Genomic DNA, 24,939 nt, shown 5'->3' with positions numbered 1-24,939 from the left:
CTCTACTTTGTTCATTGTATTTGAAATGTAATAAATTTTATTCAAAGGAGGCAATATTTCTTGGGGAAAATTCAAATTTTCTTTCAAAAATCTGCAAAACATATCATTTGGAGAGACTCCCAACATTCTAGGAAAATTTAATAGTCGAAGGTTTAACCTCCTGTTATAGTTCTCCATTTGTTCCATTTTTCTTCTAATCTCAATACTATCTTTAATCACAGCCACTTTGAATTCTTCCGTTTGCTTAGAGTCTGTCTGTAAGGCCTCAATTTTCTTTGAAAAATCCTGGTTAGCTACTTCCATAGAGTTCTTCACTTCCTGTACCGATAAATTTAATGTCTTTACCTCATCAGAAGATTGTTTCAGGGTTCTTTCAATTTCTAATAACTTCAGCCAGATCCGACTTAGATTCACCTCCGTCTCTCCTGCAACTTCTGATCTCCCCGTCAGGTCGAGCTCCCCTCTGGGCTCTTCAGAATCACCCTTTCCGGGTCCTAGAGGAAACCCCGTTCGACTAGCGAGAGTTGCCGGGCAAGGAGGAGTTATAGAGCATAGCGGGGAAAGAGATGTTTCTATGTCCAGCGGGAGAGTCGCTTCACCGGTTCCCCCCGCTAAGGACTCCGCTCCGCTAACGCGGGAAACCGCGGGGAAGAAGCGCTCCAAGCCTGTCCTCGCCGGAGTGGATGTCCCAGAAGGTAGGGGAACTCCCCAGATCGTCCCTTTACGTTTTGTATGCGGCATTCTAACAGGAATATCTATTTAGTCAGCAGGGAAGGCAGGAGACCGCTTCAAACACAACCGCTCACGGCGCCATCTTGACACACCCCTCCCTTTTTTTTTTTTTTAAATGGACCAAAAATCAAAACATCCAAATCACAAAACATTGTTCGGAACTGTATTTTTCGAAAACAAAGGAGACGATTTTCTCTTTTGAAAATGACCTTCTCTCCTATTTGGATTTTGGACATTTTGTAAAAAACGTCCAAAGTCGGACTTAGACGTCCTATCGAAAATGCCCCTCTATGTCTCCTGGCACATGGATGTGTCAGTGTGCCCTTGGTCATAAATCTTCTTGGTATAAGCCAAGGAGGTTTGATTGAGAACAGGAGATGGAATGACATCAAAAAGTTGAAGCCACTTAGGTTAGTCTGTTTCCAAATCCCTGCGCAGACATCGTTCTGCATACACTCAAAACAAAGCAAACAAACGTAGCAGCTGCTGCATCCACATTGTCGTACTTTAGTAGCATTTTTATTTAATCTCACTTATATTTTCAAACATGCCAGCTTGTGCAGCATACAGATGTACACAAAGGAAGTATAATAATGAAATAACTTTTCAGTGGTAGAGTAGTAATTTGTTATAAATCATAATCAGTGTGTCATTTGGAGTGGCTGGTTATAGGGACACCTAGCATATGTCATATTTGTGCAGAGATTTTTTTCTCCTGATAAATGGCCACTAAAACAGACATCACGTTATGAGAATTGTGCTCATCATTGAGTTTCTATGTATTTATTTATTTACTTATTTATGGCAGTTATATTCCACTACTACTACTACTACTACTATTTAGCATTTCTATAGCACTACAAGGCATACGCAGCGCTGCACAAACATAGAAGAAAGACAGTCCCTGCTCAAAGAGCTTACAATCTAATAGACAAAAAATAAATAAAGTAAGCAAATCAAATCAATTAATGTGAATGGGAAGGAAGCGAGGAGGGTAGGTGGAGGCGAGTGGTTACAAGTCAAAAGCAATGTTAAAGAGGTGGGCTTTCAGTCTAGATTTAAAGGTGGCCAAGGATGGGGCGAGACGTAGGGGCTCAGGAAGTTTATTCCAGGCATAGGGTGCAGCGAGACAGAAGGCGCGAAGTCTGGAGTTGGCAGTAGTGGAGAAGGGAACAGGTAAGAAGGATTTATCCATGGAGCGGAGTGCACGGGAAGGGGTGTAGGGAAGGACGAGTGTGGAGAGATACTGGGGAGCAGCAGAGTGAATACATTTATAGGTTAGTAGAAGAAGTTTGAACAGGATGCGAAAACGGATAGGGAGCCAGTGAAGGGTCTTGAGGAGAGGGGTAGTATGAGTAAAGCGACCCTGGCGGAAGATGAGACGGGCAGCAGAGTTTTGAACCGACTGGAGAGGGGAGAGGGGAGAGGTGACTAAGTGGGAGGCCAGCAAGGTAAAATTATGTATCATACCTGATAATTTTCTTTCCATTAATCATAGCTGATCAATCCATAGACTGGTGGGTTGTGTCCATCTACCAGCAGGTGGAGATAGAGAGCAATCCTTTTGCCTCCCTATATGTGGTCATGTGCTGCCGGAAACTCCTCAGTATGTCGATATCAAAGCTCCATCCGCAGGACTCAGCACTTAGAGAATTACACCCACAAAGGGACACTCTGCCCAGCTCACCACCGCCGAAACGGGGGAGGGGAAATAACCCAGCTCATCCCCACACAAGTGGGGGAGGGGAATCCGTCCAGCTCATCCCCGCGGAGCGGGGGAGGGACACCACACCCGCCGATGCGGGGGGATCTGGCTTATCCTGCAACCGCAACCGCGGGAGGAGCTGACTGACCCTAACACCGCCGAAGCGGGAGGGGTACAAAGCTGCCCTACAGCCGCACGAAGCGGGAGGGAGTGCCGGCAGAATTTAAATCTCAATCCAGCCCCGTAAAACGGAGGGGAGAGGAATGCAGCAGCTCACTGTAACACAAACTCGTCTCAACTCTTGAAGAATCCAATTGAAATAATAACTTGAACACGAAGTCTTCCTGAACAGGAACTGAAGACTAAACTTGAATCTGAAATGCAACCAGAATATAAACAGTACAGATATCTGGGAGGGACTATGGATTGATCAGCTATGATTAATGGAAAGAAAATTATCAGGTATGATACATAATTTTACCTTCCATATCATCAAGCTGATCAATCCATAGACTGGTGGGATGTACCGAAGCAGTACTCACCCAGGGCGGGACATAGAAATCCCTGACCGCAACACTGAAGCTCCAAACTGGGCCTCCGCCCGAGCAGCCACAGTCAAGCGGTAATGCTTGGAGAATGTATGGGCCGAAGCCCAAGTTGCCGCCTTGCATATCTCTTCCAAGGAGACGGAACCGGCCTCTGCCATCGAGGCCGCCTGAGCTCTTGTGGAGTGAGCCTTCAGCTGGATAGGCAGCACCTTCCCCGCGGCCACATAAGCCGCTGCAATGGCTTCCTTGACCCATCTTGCCACTGTAGGCTTAGCAGCCTGCAGACCCCTATGAGGACCTGCAAACAGGACAAACAGATGATCCGATTTCCGGAAATCATTGGTCACTTCCAAGTATCTGATGATGACTCGTCTCACATCCAGACATTTGAGAGCAGAGTATTCCTCTGGGTAGTCCTCCCTACGAAAGGAAGGGAGACAGAGCTGCTGATTCACATGGAAGCGAGAAACAATCTTGGGCAGGAAGGAAGGCACTGTGCGAATAGTCACTCCTGCCTCAGTGAACTGCAGAAAAGGCTCTCGACATGAGAGCGCCTGGAGCTCGGAAACTCTTCTGGCTGAAGTGATAGCCACCAAAAAGACTGCTTTCAACGTCAGGTCTTTCAGAGATGCCCTCGACAAGGGTTCAAAAGGCGGCTTCTGCAATGCTCTTAGCACCAGATTGAGATTCCATGCAGGCACCACAGAGTGCAGAGGAGGGCGCAGGTGATTAACTCCCTTGAGAAATCGCACCACATCTGGCTGTGAAGCCAGGGAAACACCCTTCAGGCGGCCCCGGAAGCAAGTCAGAGCCGCTACCTGGACTTTAAGGGAACTGAGCGACAGGCCTTTCTCCAGACCTTCTTGCAGGAACGCCAACACTGAAGAAATTGGAGCAGTGAAGGGAGAAAGTGAGCCTGCTTCACACCACGCTGCAAAGGTACGCCAAACCCTGGCGTAAGCAGTAGAAGTAGAGCGCTTCCTCGCGCTCAGCATAGTGGCGATGACCTTGTCTGAGAAGCCCTTCTTTCTCAGACGCTGCCGCTCAATAGCCAGGCCGTAAGACCAAAGGGGGAGGGATCCTCCATCACCACGGGACCCTGATGTAACAGGCCCTGCTCCACAGGCAGTCGCAGAGGATCGTCGACTGAGAGCCTGATCAAGTCCGCATACCAGGGACGTCTGGGCCAATCCGGACCCACCAGGATTATCCGGCCCGGATGCTTTGCCACCCGGTCTAGCACCCTGCCCAACATGGGCCAGGGCGGGAACACATAGAGAAGCTCTTGTGTCGGCCACAGGGATCGAGGGTCCCGTCCTCTGCTGAAAAAGCGCGGCACTTGGCAATTGGCCGATGACGCCATCAGATCTAGGCTCGGCTGGCCCCAGCGCTTCGTGATGTCCAAGAACGCCTGAGCAGATAGCTGCCACTCTCCGGGCTCCAAGGTATGGCGACTGAGAAAGTCCGCCTTGATATTCATGACTCCGGCAATGTGGGCCGCTGACAGCTGTTCCAGGTTCGCTTCCGTCCACTGGCATAGATTCATGGCCTCCTTGGCTAGAGGGGCGCTCTTGGTACCTCCCTGGCGGTTGACATAGGCCACAGCAGTGGCATTGTCCGACAGGACCCGTACTGGCTTCAACGCCAGTACCGGGATGAACTCCAAAAGCGCCAACCGAATGGCTCTGAGTTCCAGGAGGTTGATAGACCACTTTGCCTCTGCAGGAGACCAGAGCCCCTGCGCTGTCCTTCCCAAGCAGTGGGCTCCCCAGCCCGTCAAAGAGGCGTCCGTCGTGACGACAATCCACTCTGGGGTCACCAGAGGCATTCCTGCAGACAACTTGTCTGTCTGCAGCCACCAGCTCAGCGCCTTGCGCACTGCTGGGTCCAAGGGAAGGCGCACAGCATAATCCTCCGACATCGGAGTCCAGCGCTGCAACAGAGAGTGTTGAAGTGGTCTCATATGAGCCCTGGCCCAGGGCACTACTTCCATCGTGGCCGTCATAGAGCCCAACAGCTGCACATAGTCCCAAGCCCGAAGAGGAGAGGCTACTCGGAACTGGTCCACCTGAGCCTGAAGTTTGACAATCCGATTGTCTGGCAGAAACACTCTGCCCACTTGGGGGTCGAATCGAACTCCCAGATACTCCAGGGACTGAGTCGGGCGCAGCTGGCTCTTCTCCCAGTTGATGATCCACCCCAGGGAGCTCAAAAGAGCAACCACCCGGTTCACAGCTTTGCCGCACTCTGCATAAGAGGGGGCTCGGATCAACCAGTCGTCCAGATAAGGATGGACTTGTACTCCTTCCTTTCGCAGGAAGGCCGCGATGACCACCATTACTTTGGAAAAGGTCCGCGGAGCAGTAGCCAACCCGAAAGGGAGGGCTCTGAACTGGAAGTGTCGTCCCAGGACTGCAAAACGCAGGAAGCGTTGATGAGGAGGCCAGATGGGAATATGCAGGTACGCTTCCTTGATGTCCAAGGAAGCCAAGAACTCTCCTGCCTTCACTGCCGCTATAACAGAGCGGAGAGTCTCCATGCGAAAGTGCCGCACTTTCAAGGCCCGATTGACCCCTTTGAGGTCGAGGATAGGCCGGACAGAACCTCCTTTCTTTGGTACCACAAAGTAAATGGAGTAACGTCCCTTGCCAATCTGATTTTCTGGCACCGGAACGACCGCACCCAGGCGGATCAGGTTGTCCAAGGTCTGCTGCACTGCCACAGCTTTGACCGGAGACTTGCAGGGAGAGAGTACAAACCCGTCTCTTAAGGGTCGGCAGAACTCTAGCTTGTAGCCGTCTCTGATGACTTCCAGCACCCAAGCGTCTGAAGTTATTGTGGTCCACTCGCCCAGAAACGAGGACAGCCGTCCTCCAATCTGCACTGGGGCGTGGGCCAAGGCCCCGCCATTGGGTACGAGACCCTGGGGGAGGACCGGAGGGAGCACCTCCTGGACGGCGGTCTCTGCGAAAGGAATGCTGCTTGGGGGAGAAAGTCCTCTTGAAGGAAGAGGGGGCAGAGGAGCCCGACCTGCCCGGGCGGTACCGACGGGCTTCCTGAAACCGTCCTCTGGAGGTACCGGAACGAGTACTAGCCCGAGCCCTGACCTCTGGTAACTTCTTGCCCTTAGACGTGCCGAGATCGGTCACGATTTTGTCCAGCTCGACCCCAAAGAGCAGCTTGCCTTTAAAAGGCAATCTAGCCAGGCGGGATTTAGAGGCGTGGTCAGCAGACCAATGTTTCAGCCAAAGCCACCGCCGCGCAGAGACTGTCTGAGCCATGCCTTTAGCTGAGGCTCTCAAGACATCATACAGCAAGTCTGCCAAATAGGTTAAGCCCGATTCCAGGGCCGGCCAATCAGCCCTCAAGGAATGATCCGAAGGGGAAGCCCGCTGCACCATAGTCAGGCACGCCCTGGCCACATAGGAACCGCAAACCGAGGCCTGCAAACTTAAAGCAGTCGCCTCAAAGGACGACCTTAAGGCCGCCTCCAATCTTCTGTCTTGGGCGTCCTTTAGGGCCGTGCCACCTTCCACCGGCAAAGCCGTTTTCTTAGTCACCGCAGTGATTAAAGAATCCACGGTAGGCCACAGATAGGCCTCACGTTCACTTTCAGGCAAAGGATAGAGGCGGGACATAGCCCTAGCCACTTTGAGGCTCACTTCCGGGACATCCCATTGAGCCGAAATTAGGGTGTGCATGGCATCATGCACGTGGAAGGTTCTAGGCGGGTGTTTCGTCCCCAGCATAATGGCAGAGCCAACAGGGGCTGAGGGAGAGACGTCCTCCGGAGAGGAAATCTTCAAAATGCCCATGGCCTGCACTAACAGGTTGGGCAAATCCTCTGAGCTAAAAAGCCGCGCTGCAGAGGGGTCATCCGCTCCAACCGAGCGGGGATCCGTCTCCTCCAAGGAATCCGCAAAGGACCGTTGGGAGAACTCAGATACGCTGCCCTCATCTACATCGGAGGAGACAAGGTCCTCCAAGGCCTGGGAATCAACCCGAGGGCGTTTACCTCCGGGGACCTCAACCTCTTTACCAAACGAGGGAGCAGGGGCAGCGTTTTGCATAAGGAAGGCCTGATGCAGCAGCAAAACAAACTCGGGGGAGAAACCCCCCAGACTGTGCACTTCCGCAGCCTGGGCTACAGCCCTAGACGCACCCTCAACCGGCGCTCGCAAGAGCGGGGGAGAGACATGCTGCGCATCCAAAATGGCGTCCGGCGCGACACTCCGCGAAGGAGCCGCGCGGGAAAACGGCGCTTAACTTTAGCCGCTTTGGTGCCGTCGCCCAAATTAAGGGCGTCCATGGCATTAATGTCTCCCTCAAGGGCGGCCCACGAAGAAGCCGTCCGAGCCGCGTGGCCGGCCAAGATGGCGGGGGCGAGCAGCGGGGGATGGGCGTTTATGGCGGGAAAAACCGCCACACCGGAGGAAGGACCGGGACACTCATCGGTCACGAAACTGTCACCCAACAAGGGCGAATCAGACTTTAAGACCCCCGCATCCCCTCTAGAAGCGCCTAAGCGATCCGGGGAGCGACTCTTTGCGCCCTCGCCCTCCGACGCCATATGCCACGTGGAGATCAATCGGGGAACCCCCTGCCCGCTATAAAAAGGTAAAAATTACCTGCTTTCCGCTCCGAGCTGTAACGACCTGGTGTCCCAGTGAGTAGCTGCAATAAACGTTTAAATAAACGTCGAAATAAACGCCTTTAAGGACGTTCAAAATTTTTTTTTTTTTTTTTTAACGGAGCCAGCGGGAGGGGGAGAAAAGGAGGGACCTGGCGCCACCAGGTTTGCACTTGCTCAAGAAGAGCCCTCAACCCCAGGCACTCAACAAAACCTAAAAATTAGGCTTGGAGGCCTAGCCAGAGCTGCTGCTGTGTGTGACCACCACCTGCTGAGATAGAGAACATACTGAGGAGTTTCCGGCAGCACATGACCACATATAGGGAGGCAAAAGGATTGCTCTCTATCTCCACCTGCTGGTAGATGGACACAACCCACCAGTCTATGGATTGATCAGCTTGATGATATGGAAGAAGCAGATTGCAGTAGTCTAAACGAGAGGTGACAAGGGTGTGGATGAGGGTTTTGGTAGAGTGCTCGGAAAGAATATTCCACATTAAACATGATTTAGGTTGAAACCTGGGAGCATTTAAAATCTTTTTTTTTCCCTGTGCTTAGATCAAAAGAGAAAGATGGTTTGTGGGAACTTGCTCCTTTTGTTCTGTGGAATGCAGTGGTATAATATAAAAATGCAGTTAATATTGTTTATTACTACTATTTAAAATAAAGATATTAAATAATGAAGGCAGAGCTACCTTCATGCAGAATTCCAGTCAGTCTAAATGTGCCAACATTTTCCAGTTCTGTGATCTAAATTTATTTCATCTTCAAATCAGTTTTCAACAGCATTTTCTGTTATTACTCAAATGTGAACACAATTATAATGCTAATTAATAAGTTTTGGATGTCACTGAATTCTATTATTATGTCTCACTGTATTTTCAGTTTTGGCACAGTATAAGTCATCACAAAGTCAAAATATAAAAAAACCAATGGATTGCATTAGGGGCTTATAGCCCATTTAGTTATGTTTAAACAAATGCGAGAACTGCATGAAAGAAAATATTTATTTTTATTATTTCGACTTATGAAAACCCCTTGTCCCTGGAACATGCTCAAAGCAGAAAAATCAGATTGTACAAGAGATGAGGTGAAGATGTGATTCCATGTGCCCCAATGAAAGTTTAATTTTACTTCCAATTTTTATAAACACCAGGCTTCCCAAGGCAGATTATAACAGTTAAGATGAACCCATCAGCACACAGAATACCCTCCCTAAAATCTGGCCATGTATTACTTGTATTGAAAAGTGTAGAAAATGAGCACAAAATTTAACCTTTATTAGTGCTGTTTCCACCAGCTTCAATAATTTTTGAAGATGGTTCAGTGATATTCAGTTTGGATTTCGTGATATTTATATCTAAATATGGGATGCTTTCAAATAAATGAAAAAGCTGTCAACTAAGTAAAAACATTTTTTTGTCCTTCAGCTTTTAAGGCACTGCCTATCCAACTGAAACAGATTTTGACTTTTTACAGATAGATCACGCATAGGCAGTCCATTATTTCTAATAATCTTTCCTATTGCTTTCAATAGCGTTTGGTATTGTTTTGGGTGTACTTGTGACTCCGCCTACTGGCTTCAACCCATACAATGAGCTAGATTGGGGTCATCTTCGACTCCTCTCTCTCCTTCTCTGCTCACATTCAGCAGATTGCCAAAACCTGTCATTTCTTTCTCTATAACATCAGCAAAATCTGTCCCTTCATCTCTGAGCACTCTACCAGAACCCTTATCCACACTCTTACCACCTCTCGCCTTGATTATTGCAACCTGCTTCTCACCAGCCTCCCACTTAGCCATCTCTCTCCTCTTCAATCAGTCCAAAACTCTGCTGTGTGACCAGTGTTGCCAGGTGGGCGGTTTTCCGCGACCCGCCGCGGGAAATTTTTGCCTGCGGCGGGTCGCGGTTTTTTGGGCTTCTTTTTTTTCTTTTCCGCGGTTTTTTCGGCCGCGGGGGGCGGGGTTAGTGACGTTTTGGGCGGGGTTAGTGACGTTTTGGGCGGGGCCGATGACGGGGAGGCGGGGCCGGTGACGGCGGGGGTGATGACGCGGGGGTGGGGGTGTCAGGGGCGGGGTTTGAGTTTGGGCGGGTTTTGGGCTGTTTTTACGCTGGATTGGGTGGGAAAAAAACTTTCCACCTGGCAACACTGTGTGTGACTCATTTTCCGCCCAAGTCACTATGCTCACATTAGCCCTCTCCTTAAGTCACTTCACTGGCTCCCTATCCGTTTCCGCATTCAATTCAAACTTCTCTTATTGACCTATAAGTGCATTCACTCTGCTGCTCCCCAGTACCTCTCCACTCATCTCTCCCTATGCCCCCCCTCGGGTACTCCGTTCTGTAGATAAATCTCTCTTGTCTGTCCCCTTCTCCTCTACTGCTAATTCCAGACTCTGTTCCTTTTATCTCGCTGCACCTCACGCCTGGAATAGACTTCCCGAGCTTGTACGTCTAGCCCCATCTTTGGCCGTTTTCAAGTCCAGACAAAAAGCCCACCTCGCTGCTTTTGACTCCTAACCACTACTCACTTGCCCTGTCCTTTTATCCCCACCTCTTTATTCCCTTACCCTTAATTGTTCTGTCTGTTTACCTGTCTTATCTAGATTGTAAGCTCTTTTCGTGTATGGTGTACAGCGCTGCGTACGCCTTGTAGCGCTATAGAAGTGATAAGTAGTAATAGTAGATAGCCTGGTACACTTTCCTGTTCTGAACACCAAGGAGGATTAATAGACTATTAAACCGCCTTGGGTTAAGTTACCAGTCGTTACATCAGCCCCGGCAGAAAGCAAGTGCGGCTGCGCTGAATATATCCTATGGGGAAAACATTTTTTTTTTAAAATTACAATCGCAACGACGTACTGGTGAGATTCAAGCGCTAATACACCATGAGCCATATACTCAAATACCTCAACCAGTCACAAAACGTACTTTGTCGCAATGGATCTTTTTCTACTATGAAAATGCAAATTCCCGATGACAAGGCTCATCGTCTTCAGACTTCTTTGTTTACCACAAAAGCGCATCTCACAGGGCTTCCCCCCTAAATATTTGTAAAGGAGCTCCACGGGTATCCTTCCTTGCATACTTTAACAGAGTGCTACTGCATTAATGTTGCCTCGTCGCGTCGTCAACTGACTCCACTTCGGTCATGTATCACATGCTGCACTCTCCTCTGACGTAAGCAACTACCTGTTTCCGGCAAGGCGGGACTACAGAGGGGACGGACGGAGCAGCACCTGAGAAGGAAAAGTGGGGGATTGTCAGTGGGCGACTTCAGGTATGAATTTCACTCCGAGGGGGGAGGAGGGAGGGGCTAGGCGATGGTGCTTGGAGGAGAGGTGCCGCATCGCGGACAGAGAGGAGAGTGGAAGACAGAGGGAGAGGTGGCAGATTACGAGGAGGGGAGGTCGATCACCGAATGCGCGCGAGGAGACCGGTCCCCCGATCCCCGCGAGGAGGGGTGCTCGGCGTGTGAGAGTGCATGAGCACAGCTGAATGCGTATGACTTGTTATCTTTGTGTTTCTTTTTTTTTGTTCTGTGCGCATGGTGGGAACGAGGCCGGGCACGGAGAGAGGAATAGCTCTGATTGGGGCCTGTGCTTCATGTTAATACTGGCTCTCTAGAGAGTGAAGGTCCTTGGGCACATTTGTTTTGATCTTATGTAGCTCTGTAACTGTATTACCCTCTGAGCAAGGTGAAATATTTCACAGATGCTGGAAGCAAGTATGCATATCTATTCTGTATCAGCCTATTAAACTTTTTTGTTGTTAAATTAAGAACTGGCTTTCAAGAAATACTGGTGACACTATAACCAGATTCTTTCAGGCAGTTGGAATGTACCATGAATGTGCATAGCTTGGTCTCCAGTATATCATATGCAGCAGAACATGGCAGGCTACTGGGTCTGTTGCCCAACCACTATTTTGCCCAACACGGCATCAGCAACTAGAGAAGTTGTGAAATGGTCTGGAGATAAGTTTGTTTGGTCTCTCTAGTGAAAACAGTGTTCAGCTGCCCCTACAGTACGTATGTCTATATGGTAGACCAGTGCTTATCAATTTTGTCGGCTGTGGCGCCTTGATTGCAGGCAGCAAAACTGTGTGACCCATGGAGAGTTCACCCAGGTCACAATCCCAAATACAGGTTGTGTGACCCCATTTAGAGTCCCACCTTACAGTGGTAGATATTCTGTAAACTATATGACCATATATTTCCTTGCCAGTCAGGTTTTTAAGATATCTGCAATGAATATATATGAAAGAGATTTGCATACAGTGGAGGCAATGTATGCAAATCACTCATACATATTCATTGTGGACATTCTGAAAACCTGACTGGCAAGGGGGCACTCCAGGATTGACTTGGGAAACACTGCCTTAGGCCATAAGTTCTCTTCTCAGCACAAGGTATTCGTATCCTAAACCATATGTGAGACCTCAGCAGGGATTGCAGGGTGCCTGGTATAAGATCATCCTCCTTCCCTCCCTCCTGCTGCCATTCCCACTTCTACTGCTTCCAGCAGCAAAACATGAAACAATCACAGGACTGCAGTTTCCATGCAAGTACTGTTGTCTCTGCTAGTCCCCCCCCCCCCCACCCCCTCTGACATCAAATTCCTGTTCTGGGGCAGGGGGTGGAGACTGAGCTGCAACAGAGTGCAGCCCCACAACTGTTTTATATTGTTTTGCTGCTGCTGGTCTGGATGGGATCAGAAGATGAGAGAAGTAGATATGGATGAGGAGAGAAAAAAAGATGCTGGATGGAAGGGTGGGAAGAGGCTAGAGTTGGTGAAAGATGGGAATAGGAGAGCCAGGGTGCAGGAAAGAGATGAAGAGCTGTAGGTAGAAGCTGTAAAAAGAGGGAAATTGAAGACTGGATAGTAAGAATGAATTAAATCTGGACAGAGAGGTAGAAAAATAAATTGAAGAAAGCTGAAATGAAAAGGAAGACAGCAAAATAATGAGAGTTAAGAGAAGATGGTCAATACTCTGGTTTCTGCTTTCTTCCAACCCAATTAGAAAAATACAATGACAAATGATTAGAGTATGTCAGTTTTTGGAATGTTTATTTTAAAATTCTCAGCTGATTGGAATTTGGGATTACTCAGTCAAAATTTCTTCGACTTAGGGGCTACTTGACTAGAAAAAGGTTGAGATACTACCCTAGGCAGTTGTTTTTCAGGCCTCTAGACCTTCCACCCGTGAGATTTTTATAGTTACATTCAGCAATTGGGCTTACTCCAACATTATGCTTCCCAGAATGATCTTGTAAAAAAACATGTAATTAGACATTATGCTTTTAAACATTAAACTTTGTATGTGTAATGTGCAAGCAATTAACAAAACCGAAATACAAGATTATCTGTGTTATAGCAACATATGTAGGATTAAAAAGGAGCTAGGGTTAAACATTGAAACCATGGTACAGCAGTAAAACTGCTATATACACGCCAGCAACAAAAACAATCACTGTTTGCTGTTTCACAGGCTAAGACTTGTAAGGAGTACAGTCAGCTGTGGATAGTTAGGTAATATGGACCAGAGTCTATTCTAAAGAGTATAGTATCTAGTGTGTCAGCTTTTCAATACTAGCAGTTTCAAATAGGTGGGCCCACAATGCACCAGCAAGGGAACTTGTTTCCAGTATTTTGCTGTTGTGAATTTAGCTACTAACAGCATTTCAGAATCCATATTTTTCATGTCCTGAGAATAGTTACATATTAAGTGACAGCAGATAAAGATCTGAAAGGTCCACCCAGTCTGCCCAACAATCACATTCTCAATTCTAAATTATATTAACAATGAACGTGATATTATATACATACATGTCTAGCCTCAGTATCCCAAAATCACCAGCTCTGGAGAGGAGCTAATTGCATATCATAACACTAAAATCTGTGTCCCTTGCCCTGCACTTCCTCCAGCACAAGAAAAATGCAGGATGGACCAAATCTTGCAAAGAAAGTCAGGTGCCTAGAAGTGCAATGGAAGATCCTATAGATTAGAGCTGCTCTCTTCTGGCAAATCTTGGTGTGGTGCGCTGCATGACAAATTTTGAGCCATTCTGCCTCATTCTGTTTGGTCGTTAAACACTGAAGGGGAGATTTCACTCAGAACACAGCCCATCAAGCAACAGTATATGGTCAAAATGCTTTTGATTTTCCTGTCTTGTGTGTAAACTATTTATAAAGCATTTACCTGCCTGGGGACCCATTCCTGGGAAGGGAAATGGGACTTGATATACTGCCTTTCTGAGGTTTTTGCAACTACATTCAAAGCGGTTTACATATCTTCAGGTACTTATTTTGTACCAGGGGCAATGGAGGGTTAAGTGACTTGCCCAGAGTCACAAGGAGCTGCAGTGGGAATCAAACTCAGTTCCCCAGGATCAAAGTCCAGTGCACTAAGCACTAGGCTACTTGGGCAATTTAGAGATAGAGAACTTTTAATATTAAAACATATTTGCTCTGTATCTGGTTTTGTACTTGTGGAAGACATAGTCAAATATTTACCCTGAGATTAGTGACACAATTAGCCTACATACTTCAGACTGGGAACCTCTCAATTACCTAGCTTATCAAGAACACAGACCTAGTTAATTAACAGCTTAGAAGTGTTATGACTTCAAATAGTATATTAGGTTTCATTTCCCTTTGAGCTAGGGGGGAAAACCTCCTCCAGCAAGAAAGGCAGGCTTCTTAAATGAATCCCTATCTACAAAACCACAAAAACTAATCCAGCAGTGTAATTGACAAAAAAAAAGTACATAACAATAGATCACTTTTTAAGAATATATATGACAAAGTTGAAAACCAAAAAGCAGTAGAAATGCTGGCATTGAAAAGGATGCAAAATATTGAAATATGTTAACCATTGTAAAAACATAACCTTTTATAAAAATATGTTCATCTACCAAGGTGTTGAGGTGAATTACAGAATATTGGACCTAAGAGAAATCTGATCATTTCTATAGATCACCTATTAGGGAATCGTATAAATATAACAAATGAGAAATATTGAAGTAAAATAAAGAAAAAAAAATTAATGATTGAAAAAAATCATCCGCTGTTTTTCTATTTCTATATTGCAATAAAAATTGAACAAAATAAGACAAATGCATACAAAAAGAATCCAGAGCCTGGACTTCTCTTAATCCTCTAACTATTGGGCTATTCCTTCACTCCATAAAAAAGGAAACCACCAATAAATAGCAAAAGCATTAAGATTCATCTTTAAAATTGTGAAACAATATAGAGAGGGAGGGATGAAGGGAAAGACCTATGACAACTAATCCTGGAAATTTCAGCTTAATCTGAGGCGGAAATGAGCAGTAGGCAACATGAATCATCATATTTTAAATATGCGCAAATCAACAAGACCACTTTAATTTAAAAAGGTTCCTTATAGGAAAAGCTATCATAGCTTTACTGTGTGAATGGCACAAACTGTAGCCCCTGTTGCTCCATCAGTTAACAGAGATCACTGCCATTTGGCGGGAAACTTACCTGCACAACTTTGCAGCATCTAATTGTAACAGTGTGAGAGAGGTTATACTTTATAAAGCTTAAAAAGCAACTATGAAACAAAAAAATATTGATGACAAAATATTTTCAAATTCCATTACGTAGCTTCCCACTATTCCAAAACCTGTGGGATAGTTGTGTCCACCAACCAGCAGGTAGAGAGAAAATACTGAGGAGCTGGACTGGATGCCAAGAGAGATATGTCTCAGCACTCCAGCTGGTGGATGGACACACTTTTCAGCCTCTGGTTTTGAATGATTTGTGCCTGGTCTAGTTGGTCAGCTGGTTCCTAGTTGACCTGTGCGGGTGGCTTGAGTCTGCAGAGTCATATCTGGTGCCTCACAAATTTCCCTTTACCTCTCCCCTGTTTCCTGTGGAGCTCTCCTTTTCCAGTATAACAACCTTAAGAAAAAAAAAGAAGGGAAAGAGGTTTACTGGAGAGCGTGGAGCAGAGTATCAGTCCTGATTCTTTGTCATCTGTGGTAAGACTTGTAGAGACTGTGCTTGTGGGAAGCAACTGGCAGTGGAGGAGTGGCCTAGTGGTTAGAGCACTGATCTTGCAATCCAGAGGTGGCCAGTTGAAATCCTGCTGCTGCTCCTTGTGATCTTGGGCAAGTCACTTAACCCTCCATTGCCTCAGGTACAAACTTAGATTGTGAGCCCTCCTGGGACAGAGAAATATCCAGTGTACCTGAATGTAACTCACCTTGAGCTACTACTGAAAAGGTGTGAGCAAAATCTAAGTAAATAATTAAGTCTGACTAAAGTTTGACTTAGAACCACTAGGAGGGCTGCAAGTTCTACTTGGTGCAGGGGAGGGATCCTGTCTCACCTCTTAGGACTGCATTGTGCTGTGTTTGTGCCAGTCGGGGTGAATGATGTCTCCTGTGGAGGCATTTAAGCAGTTTTCCCACTCTGGGACCTACTGGCAGGGTTGCCAGATGGCAAAACATTTTTACAATCCGTGCCCCAAAACCAGCCCACAAGTAGCCTGTGGGGAGCAGGGGGGTCCCCTTTTTGCAAGCAAATCATTGTGAGGCGCGGGGCGTCCCCCTTGGAGCCATGTGAAGAACGGCGATAGCTCCTCCCTCCCTGCTTCTGATGACCTCATCAAAAGTCACAACCTGCGACCATTGGAAACTTCCCTTGGCTACTAAAAAACCCCCCAAAAACCTCACTCAATGCTGCGGGATAACCGCAATGCTAGTAACCCTGGGTATTGGGCATTACAGAGCATGCAAGCCAGGAATCCCACGGGACATAGGGGAAACAGTCAGTGGTAGCAAGTCTGGGTTTGGCACAGCATCCTAGTATGCTAGGAACTTCGGGCTCGCTGGCAGGGCCGGTGCGCAGTTTGATGCAGGAGAACATGAGAATGGGCACCATTTTGGGGGGGCTGAAAGGCAGTGAGGAGCAGCCTCTTATCTGATTATGCGTGGAGCACAACCGCCATTTTACAGCCTTGGGGCCCAAAAGAGCATTCAGCTGCATTGGGATCTTTGTTTTCTTTAAAGTTTATATTGCTCTTAAACCAGACCTATTTACTAAAGCAGGGACAGTCAGGGTTGCTGCAGGGTGCTTCAGTTTCTTACCCCACTACCCCTCTGGCTCTTAAGAGATTTCGTTTAGCCTCATCTGTCCACTCCTGGAGTTTTATCACTGATTCTACCTCCTTATCTGATGTGGCCTCGTTATTATTGAAGAAACATCCTGATGCATCCAGTCATTCAAGATCTGATTACAGCAGGACGTGGGGCTGAGAGTGGGAAGAGCCATAGCTCTCCTCTATGCATTGGTTCCAGAGGAGAAAGAGAAATTGCAGCTTCCCAGGGTGGACTCCCTTGTTATGCTGGTGACTAAGAAGAGCACATTGCTGCTGGACGCGAGCATTGCTCTAAATGAACTACAGGATAGGAAGCTAGAAGGCTCGCTGAAACAAGCCTTTGAAGTGGCCTCTTTTGGGCCTTCAAGTGACAGTGTGCAGCTCATTCGTGGCTAGAGCATGCTTGAATTGGTATTGGCAGTCTGCAGCACAAGATAAGCACCATAATGCCCAGCTGGAAGCAGGGTTGGCCTACTTGGCAGATGATATTTGACATGTTATGGCTCACATTAGGTCTTTGGCTGTCGTGGAACGTTGGCAATTCTGTATGGGAGCACGGAGGTAAAACATCTCTGTTGTGAGATCCTGGCTTGTCAGCAGTTTAATTTCCTGAAGCTTCTCAGGCACTATCCAGGTAGTGACAAAGTGTTTAGACAGTTTTAATATTGATCCTTATTCAGTTACCCGTTATTGCCTGTTACTTTTCCATCTGTTCTCTGTTTCACTGTTCTAATTTTGTGACAAACCTTGTTAGTTTATTAACTCTGTTGTCCCGGACTGACTAAGAATCCTGGTAGTTTGTGGGTTGGGTGAATGGGTGCTTTCTAGGAACTTTGGGACCCCTGAGAGTGTGGTCCCAGCAACCTAGAAATCACCGGGTAATAACTTGAGAGTGGGAGACTCGCCCAGAGGCAAGTGGGACCCAGTCGGTGGGGTGGAGGGTGCTAGTGTAGAGCACATGCCCAGCTGCAGGCGGACCTGAGCAGTGCTGAGGGCAGTCCCTCCAGGTTGTTGCAGGGTTAACTCCAGGCGGGTGCTAGGCGTTTCGTGACACCCTTTCTACTTCATTGTCCGAAGAAAGGCACCTTTCATCTGGTCTTAGATCTAAAAGGTCTAAACCTCTGCTTCCGAGCGCCCTGCTTTCTCGTGGAAACACTAAGATCAGTTATTGTGTTGGTTCAAGCAGAATTTCTCATCACCCTTGATCTCAAGGAGGCGTACTTGCATATACCCATATTGCCACGACAGAGATTTCTACGTTTTGTGGTGCTGGGTCGTCACTTCCAGATCAGGGCTTTGCCCTTCGATCTTGCCATAGCACCAAGAACATTTACATGGTGGTGGTGGCGGCGGCCTTCTTTCAGCACCAAGGAATCGGAGTTCACCCATATATCATTGACTGGCTCATTCGTGCGTCATCCTATTCGGACAGCATGGTGGCAATGGACAAAGTTGTCCGTCTTCTGCAGTCGTCAGGTTGGGTGATCAATGTTGAGAAAAGCAGACTAACCCCATTGCAGATGCGGGAGTATCTGGGCAGACTAACCCCATTGTAGATGCGAGAGTATCTGGGCATTGTATTCGACAAGAGCAAGGGAGAGGATCTTCCTCACGGAATACAGGCAGTCGAAGCTGGTTCAACAGATGTCTTCTCAGTCAAGGCAGGCCCAGGGTCTGGGACTATGTCCAGATTCTGAGGTCAGTGACAGCGGCAATGGAAGTGGTGCCATGGGCAAAGGCTCATATGTGGCCTTTACAGGAGTCTCTTCTCAGCCGCTGGTCTCCGGTGTCATACAAGTATGACCTTCATCTTCCTTGGATACTGGTTGCCAGATGGAGTATGCAATGGTGGTTGTTGCCCAGGAGTTTAACGGTCTGAGCTCCTTTTCTGGTAACACAATGGGAGGTAGTGACAACAGCGCCAGTAAGTCTGGTTGGGAAACTCATTACAAGGTCCATCTGACACAGGTCATCTGGATGGAACAGGAGTCTCGTGGTTGATAAATCACTTGGAGCTCAGGATAGTGCGGAATGCCTTACGTGACTTTGTTTCCTTTCTGGCGGGGGGGCCTCGGTCCATGTTTTTTCCGACAGTGTGATGGTGGTGGCTTATATCAACAAGCAAGGTGGGACCTGTAGTCATGTGCAGCCTCCCTCATGAGTTGGATGAAGAAAAATCTTCTCTGCTTATCAGCAGCTCACATCACTGGGTCTTTGAATGTGGAGGTGAACTTTCTCAGCAGACACTCCATGGACATGGGAGAATAGAAACTATCCAGCCAGGGTTTTAGCTAATAGTGGACTGATGGGGTTCTGTGCTTCTGGACTTGATGGTGGCAAAAAGGAATGTCAAAGTGCCCAAGTTCTTCAGCCATTGGAAAGAACCAGGCTTGATGGGGATCGAGGCTGTACTGCAGCCCTGGCCAGAGACACATCTACTGTATGTCTTCCCTTCGTGGCCCATAGTAGGCCATGTGTTGAAAATGATCAAATTAATTCTCGTAGTCACGGAGGCCATAGCTTGTGGACCTGATTCGACTGCTAGTCGGGGATCTTATGTTCTCATGTCTTCCACAGGTACACGGCCTACTGAAGTAAGGTTCGGCTCTCATGGAGGGTCCGTGCCCCTTTGGTCTTACATCTTGGCCATTGAAAAAGCTTGGTTGAGACGAAAAGGTTAGTCTGATTCACTCATTGCTATTTTACTTCAGGCTTGGAAATGCTCTACATCCATGGTGTATGCAAGGGGTGGAGGACATTTGAGGGCTTATGTTCTGAGCGTGATCTTTTTGCCCTTCTCTGCTGAGATTACGCACATCCGAGCGTATCTCCAAGCAGGCCTTCAGAACAGATTGGCGTTTGGGTTCTCTAAAAGTTCACGTTGCAGCTTTGACCTGTTTCAGAGGCCGACTACAGAAGACGTCTCTTGCTGCACACCTGGATAGCGTTTGATGCTTGCAGCCTCCCTTTGGATGCCATGTCCAGAGTGGAACCTTAATTTAGTCCTTTGGGCTCTTTAGAAGCCTCCTTTTGAGCCACTCTGGAAGGCTTTCTTGAAAGATTGTATGCTAAAGACCGCTTTCTTGGTGGCAGTTGCATCGGCATGTAGAGTTTTGGAGCTTCAGTCTCTCGTCTGGATTCCTTTCTCCGCTTTTCGGAGGTGGGGGTCTCCCTGTGCATGTCTCCTTTCTTTGTTCCGAAGGTGGTATCAGCATTTCATCTCAACCAACCCATCTGTGGCGCTTTCATCCTTTCTCAGAGAGGACAAAGAGGCTTAGTATTCTTCCTTGAAGCTTTCGATGTGTGTCCTCATTAGAGTCCTCATTAGATATTTGGAAGTCTACTAATACAACTTAACATTTCTAGAGTGCTGCTAGGGTTACGCAGTGCTGTACAGTTTAACAACGAAGTCATGAATGAGTTTGCAAATCGGACGGACTGTTTGTGTTTTTTGATGACCAGAGGCTTGGCTTCATGGGATCCAAGCCTACAGTTGTTAGTTGGCCGAAGGAGGCTATCGTGTCAGCTTATTTGCTTGCGGGGAAGCAGGCTTATGAGGCCTTGCAGGCTCATTCTATGAGGCATACTGTGACGTGCTGGGCAGAGACTACCTTACAGTCCACAGTGGATATTTGCAAGTTGGTAACGTGATCAATGCTGCATACTTTTTGCCAAGTACTACAGGGTGCACATTGCGCTCTCAAGCCAGTTTGGGGGCTTTGGTCCTCAGGGTAGCAGTGCCAGGATCCCACCCACTCTAGGGATAGCTTTTAAACATCCCTCAAGTTCTGGAATAGCGGGAAGCTATGTAATAGAAGGAGAAATTAGGTCTTACCCGATAACTTTCCTTCCGTTAGTTCTTCCCACTATTCCTGAGGCCTGCCTGAGATTTCTGAGATGTTTAGTCTCCGATGAAATCACATAGCCAAAGAGATTCCGGCCACCACACGATCACAGACGTAATTGAACCAGGTTTGCAATGACCCTCACAACTTGATATTTGTCTACCTAAGTTAATTGTAAGCCATATTGAACTTACCACTAGGTTGGAAAATGTGGGGTACAAATGCTGAAATGAAATAATAGAATTCAATGTAAGTTTCTGTTGTTCAATGTCTATTCATCAATCCCTGTCTTATTTATAGTAACCGGACCATCAGAGGTGACCTTATCTGATGGTCCTGATTACTATAAATAAGACAAGGACTGATGAATAGATATTGAACAACAAAAACATATTGAAATCATGTGTTTGAGCATCTGTTGTTTGCAAGGTACCATATTGAGAGCCTAGTGATATTCTTATGAAATAATAGAATGGCATGAAGAGAATCTTATTACCTGTAGCACAACAGTCTTCTGGGCTCCTTTCAGTTTACGAAGTTGCTGAAAAAAAATCAGAATTACATTAAAACAGACATTGTTCAACTATTACAATCTGTAAATTGCAATTTTTTTTTTCTTACAGAAGCTGAGATGTGCACATCTGTTGCATAGGTTCAGTGGAAGTTTATTCTAGTAGAGAGTAACCACTCTTCATGTAGTTCTGGTGTGGATAGCCAGCATCTTATATTGGATACTGGAAATAGTTTGAGTTGATTTTCATGAGACCATCTTTAAAGTCCTTAAGCTCTGGTTTTGGGGAGAGTGGGAAGGTGGGGGACATGTGATGTGCTTCTAGAGAGAGGATGTGCTGAATTCCTATATGCTACTGACCTTTTTTACCACAATAAAATAATGATATTAAGATGTGTCTAAAGCTATGGCTAAGAAGAATGAAAGTGGATCGTTCTTTGTGCTGTGGCCAGATAAAACTGGTAAGCTGAAAGACACCAAATAAACTGCTGACCAAACGAACCAAGTTCGAGATCAAGGTGATGCTAGCTGAAAAGATGGTGCACCCATCCTTACTTCCTGATGAAGGGTGATATGCAGGAATTATCCTCACAAATCCGAATCTGTTTGGACAAGAGGCTGGAAATTGTAGTCAGTAAAGGTGGTTCAGCTTGTAGCAACCATGAACCAGACAGTGGGCCCACATGGGGGAAGTTGAGTCACCCATATCCCTTAATTTCTCCTTAACACTCAACTTAAAAGGTAGACAAGATATAGCTTTTTTCAAAGCACTGCAATAGAAGCACAACAGCTTGCACATAGACCTGCCCAAGTCAGCTGAAGGTCCGGATCCAGTTTGCTTCTTTGCAGAAAGGCTGCCTCAAATGTTACAGTTTGTGTGTGTGTGCACATGGTCTTACAAAGTTACGTAGAGGTGTATTTTCAAAGCACTTACACTTACAAAGTTCCATAGTGCTTTGAAAATGAGCCCTATAGTAACCTATATAACTTTGTAAGTCTATGTGCTTTGAAAATGAGCCTCAAGGTGTTTTGTTTTGTTTTTTTTAACAGGTTTTTCCCCCATTCCAAATTTGTTCTTGTTTTGTTATGTTTCAGAGACATTATGTTGTTCCCAGACGGATGGAGAGAGAGAAAGACAGACAGACATTCTCAATCCCTTATTTATAATTTCTTTCCAACATATGTTGGGTTGGAAAGAATAAAAAGTGTTAGTATCTACTATTATATAATTGCATTTCCTTGGCCAACGTGCCTGATTAATTGAAATGTCTTATATGTTGTGAAATGTTTTTAACATGTTCACTTGGATGTTTTAATTACAGGTTGTTTCTTGTTCATAGCACCATGGTCACACTCATTCATACTTTAGCAGATCACAGTGATGATGTCAACTGTTGTGCCTTCTCTTCATCTTATTTGGCATCCTGCTCAATGGACAAAATGGTTCGCATATATTCATTAAGTAACTTTGCAGAGCTTCCATATTCACCATTAAAAGGTCATACGTATGCAGTCCATTGCTGCTGCTTCTCTTCATCAGGAAAACTTTTAGCTTCATGTTCAACAGATGGAACCACAATATTATGGAATACACAGAATGGACAGAAATTAGCAGTGCTGGAACAGCCTAGTGGCAGCCCTGTAAGAGTGTGCAAATTTTCCCCAGAATCTGCATATTTGGCTTCAGGTGCAGCTGATGGTACTTTAGTTTTGTGGCATGTCAACTCACTGAAATTTTATAGGTGAGTTTTTTGTTTGTTTTAAATTAAAAAAAAAAACCCAGTATAAATGTATTGTGTATTTTACATTTTGTAGATAAAATGGTGTGATAGCTGTATTAGTCCACTTTTAAAGGTAATAAGTAGAAATAAAAGAAAAGAAGATGATATATTTTTATTGGACTAACAATGCATTTTTTGATCAGCTTTCAAAGGCAATACCACCTTCAGATCAGAAATGATCAGATCAGAAGAAGGTATTGACTTCGAAGCTAATCAAAAAATGAATTGATAGTCCAGTAAAAAAGATGATACATTTTTAAAATTAAATTATAGAGACACCGTTAACCTGGTTGGGATGGAGTTCCCGAGCTACTCAACTCAATGAGTGAGGGGAAGAAAGGTAGGGTAGAGGGCATCTGGATGGTAGAGGCAGATCGTTTATCATTTATTAGGATTGCTATACTGCTTCTTCTGCATGCAAATTGAAATGGTTTACAAACATAAAATAAACATAAAACCAAACCTATCTAATAGGAACTCCATAAAATAAATAACAAAGCAGAACTAGTCACAGTACGTCAGTTGCTATGGTATGAACAGATTGAAGAAACAAATACATTAAAAAATAAAAAAAATAAATTAAGAATGCCATATGGTTGGTAGACTTTGGGGCTCATTTTCAAAGCACTCAGACTTACAAAGTTATATGCCTCCACGTAGCCTACAACTGTGACTAGAACCTGGCTGTATCATTTTCAAACCAACAAATGAAAACATGGCGCACTCTGTAAGCCCTTTTTGCCCTTATTTGGAAGGTTGACCCCCCCCCCCCTAGTGGAAGTATCCTGAGATGACTGCAAGGGGGCATGGGCATCATCTTGGGGCCATATGGGGCAGGAGCAGAGGGATCCCCTTTGGATAGGCCCTAGGGGTTGGGGGGAGGGTTCAGAACTGCTGGCAGGAGGAGTGGGTTCAAAAGGAGATAAGCAGCTGTGTTCCGAGGGTAAAGATCAGATGGGGGGATTGGCTGTGGTGGTGGAGAGATCTGATGCCAGGGAGTCTGCTGTGAGTGAGACTTTGCTCGGGGGAAAAGATCTGAATGGGGCTGTTACCGCACCTTACTAGCGTTTTGCCTACACTTATGGGAAAGAGCTGGTGTAATTCCTGACTTTTGTGTTGTGACATACACATGTATTCCCTATATCCCTATTCTGTTCTTCCCTAGCCCTGCCCAGAACATGTTTCCACCATGCTCCCTTCCCACCAAAATGTAGACATGATATTCACGTGTAAAAATCAGCTTTTACATTTGTATGCTCTGATTTTTACACATGTATATCACAAATAGGGTTTCTAAAATCAGGGCTAGTTTCCCTATTGAATGAATAGCAATGGCATCTTAGTACGGCAAATGCAGTGATCTTAAGTACGCCTGCTAAGCACAGTATCACTAATAGAAAATGGAAAGAAAAAAAATATTGATAATAGGAAATGGAATAAATAAGAAATATTTGTTTTATAATTGCTTCACCTGTGTTAAGGTTTCATGTGCTTTAGTTCACAGAACTAGCATTTCCTTTAAAAAGTTCCTTTTTAAAAAATATGCAGCTACAATAAAAATCCACAACTGAAGTCTTTATGTTGTAGGTTTTCAGTATGCCAGTAGAATAACTTGCAATTTTGGAAACTGTGGTCTCTTTATATAATTCCCTTAGGGCCCTTTTTACCAAGCTGCAGCAAAAGGGGGCTGGTGCTGGCATCGGTGTGTGTTTTACACGCATGCTGAGGCCCCCTTTTTCCACAGCTGGTAAAAGGGAAGTCTCGCCTTCCTGCAGGAAATAGCCGTGCGGCAAGTAAAGCACTTGCCATGTGCCCATTTCGGAGGGGGGGGGGGGGGAAAGGAGCCCTTACCGCCACCCATTGAAGTGGCGGTAAAGGTTCCCATGTTAACCCGGCGGTAACCAGGCAGTTCCCGATACTGGCCGATTACCGCCGAGTACACTCTGACGCTACAAAAATAAATACATTTTTGTAGCGCCGGAAATGACGGCTCGCTGGGAGTGGGAAGTACCGCTGGGCTGTTGTGGTAGCCTGGCGGTACTTCCTGTATAGCGAG

General features: G+C 46.2%; 1 protein-coding gene across 2 annotated transcripts in view; it reads left to right on the top strand.

The window, feature by feature from the left end:
- The first annotated feature begins 10,838 nt into the window (after positions 1–10,838).
- LOC115458971 (WD repeat, SAM and U-box domain-containing protein 1-like) overlaps positions 10,839–24,939 on the top strand; it is a 62,804-nt gene continuing 48,703 nt past the window's right edge. Inside the window, exons 1-2 of one of the 2 annotated variants that reach the window (XM_030188831.1) lie at positions 10,839–10,897; positions 22,425–22,844. In XM_030188831.1, coding sequence (XP_030044691.1) covers positions 22,447–22,844 — 398 coding nt within the window. In that variant the 5' untranslated portion in view covers positions 10,839–10,897; positions 22,425–22,446. Of the gene's footprint in view, positions 10,898–22,269; positions 22,310–22,424; positions 22,845–24,939 lie in introns of those variants that run through there. The other variant, XM_030188832.1, reaches the window with a different exon arrangement.

Source organism: Microcaecilia unicolor, unplaced genomic scaffold, assembly GCF_901765095.1.
Source record: "Microcaecilia unicolor unplaced genomic scaffold, aMicUni1.1, whole genome shotgun sequence".
In the NCBI taxonomy this organism is placed as follows: Eukaryota; Metazoa; Chordata; class Amphibia; order Gymnophiona; family Siphonopidae; genus Microcaecilia; species Microcaecilia unicolor.
Note: the sequence above shows the minus strand (reverse complement) of the source record. Positions and strands in the feature narration are given on the sequence as shown.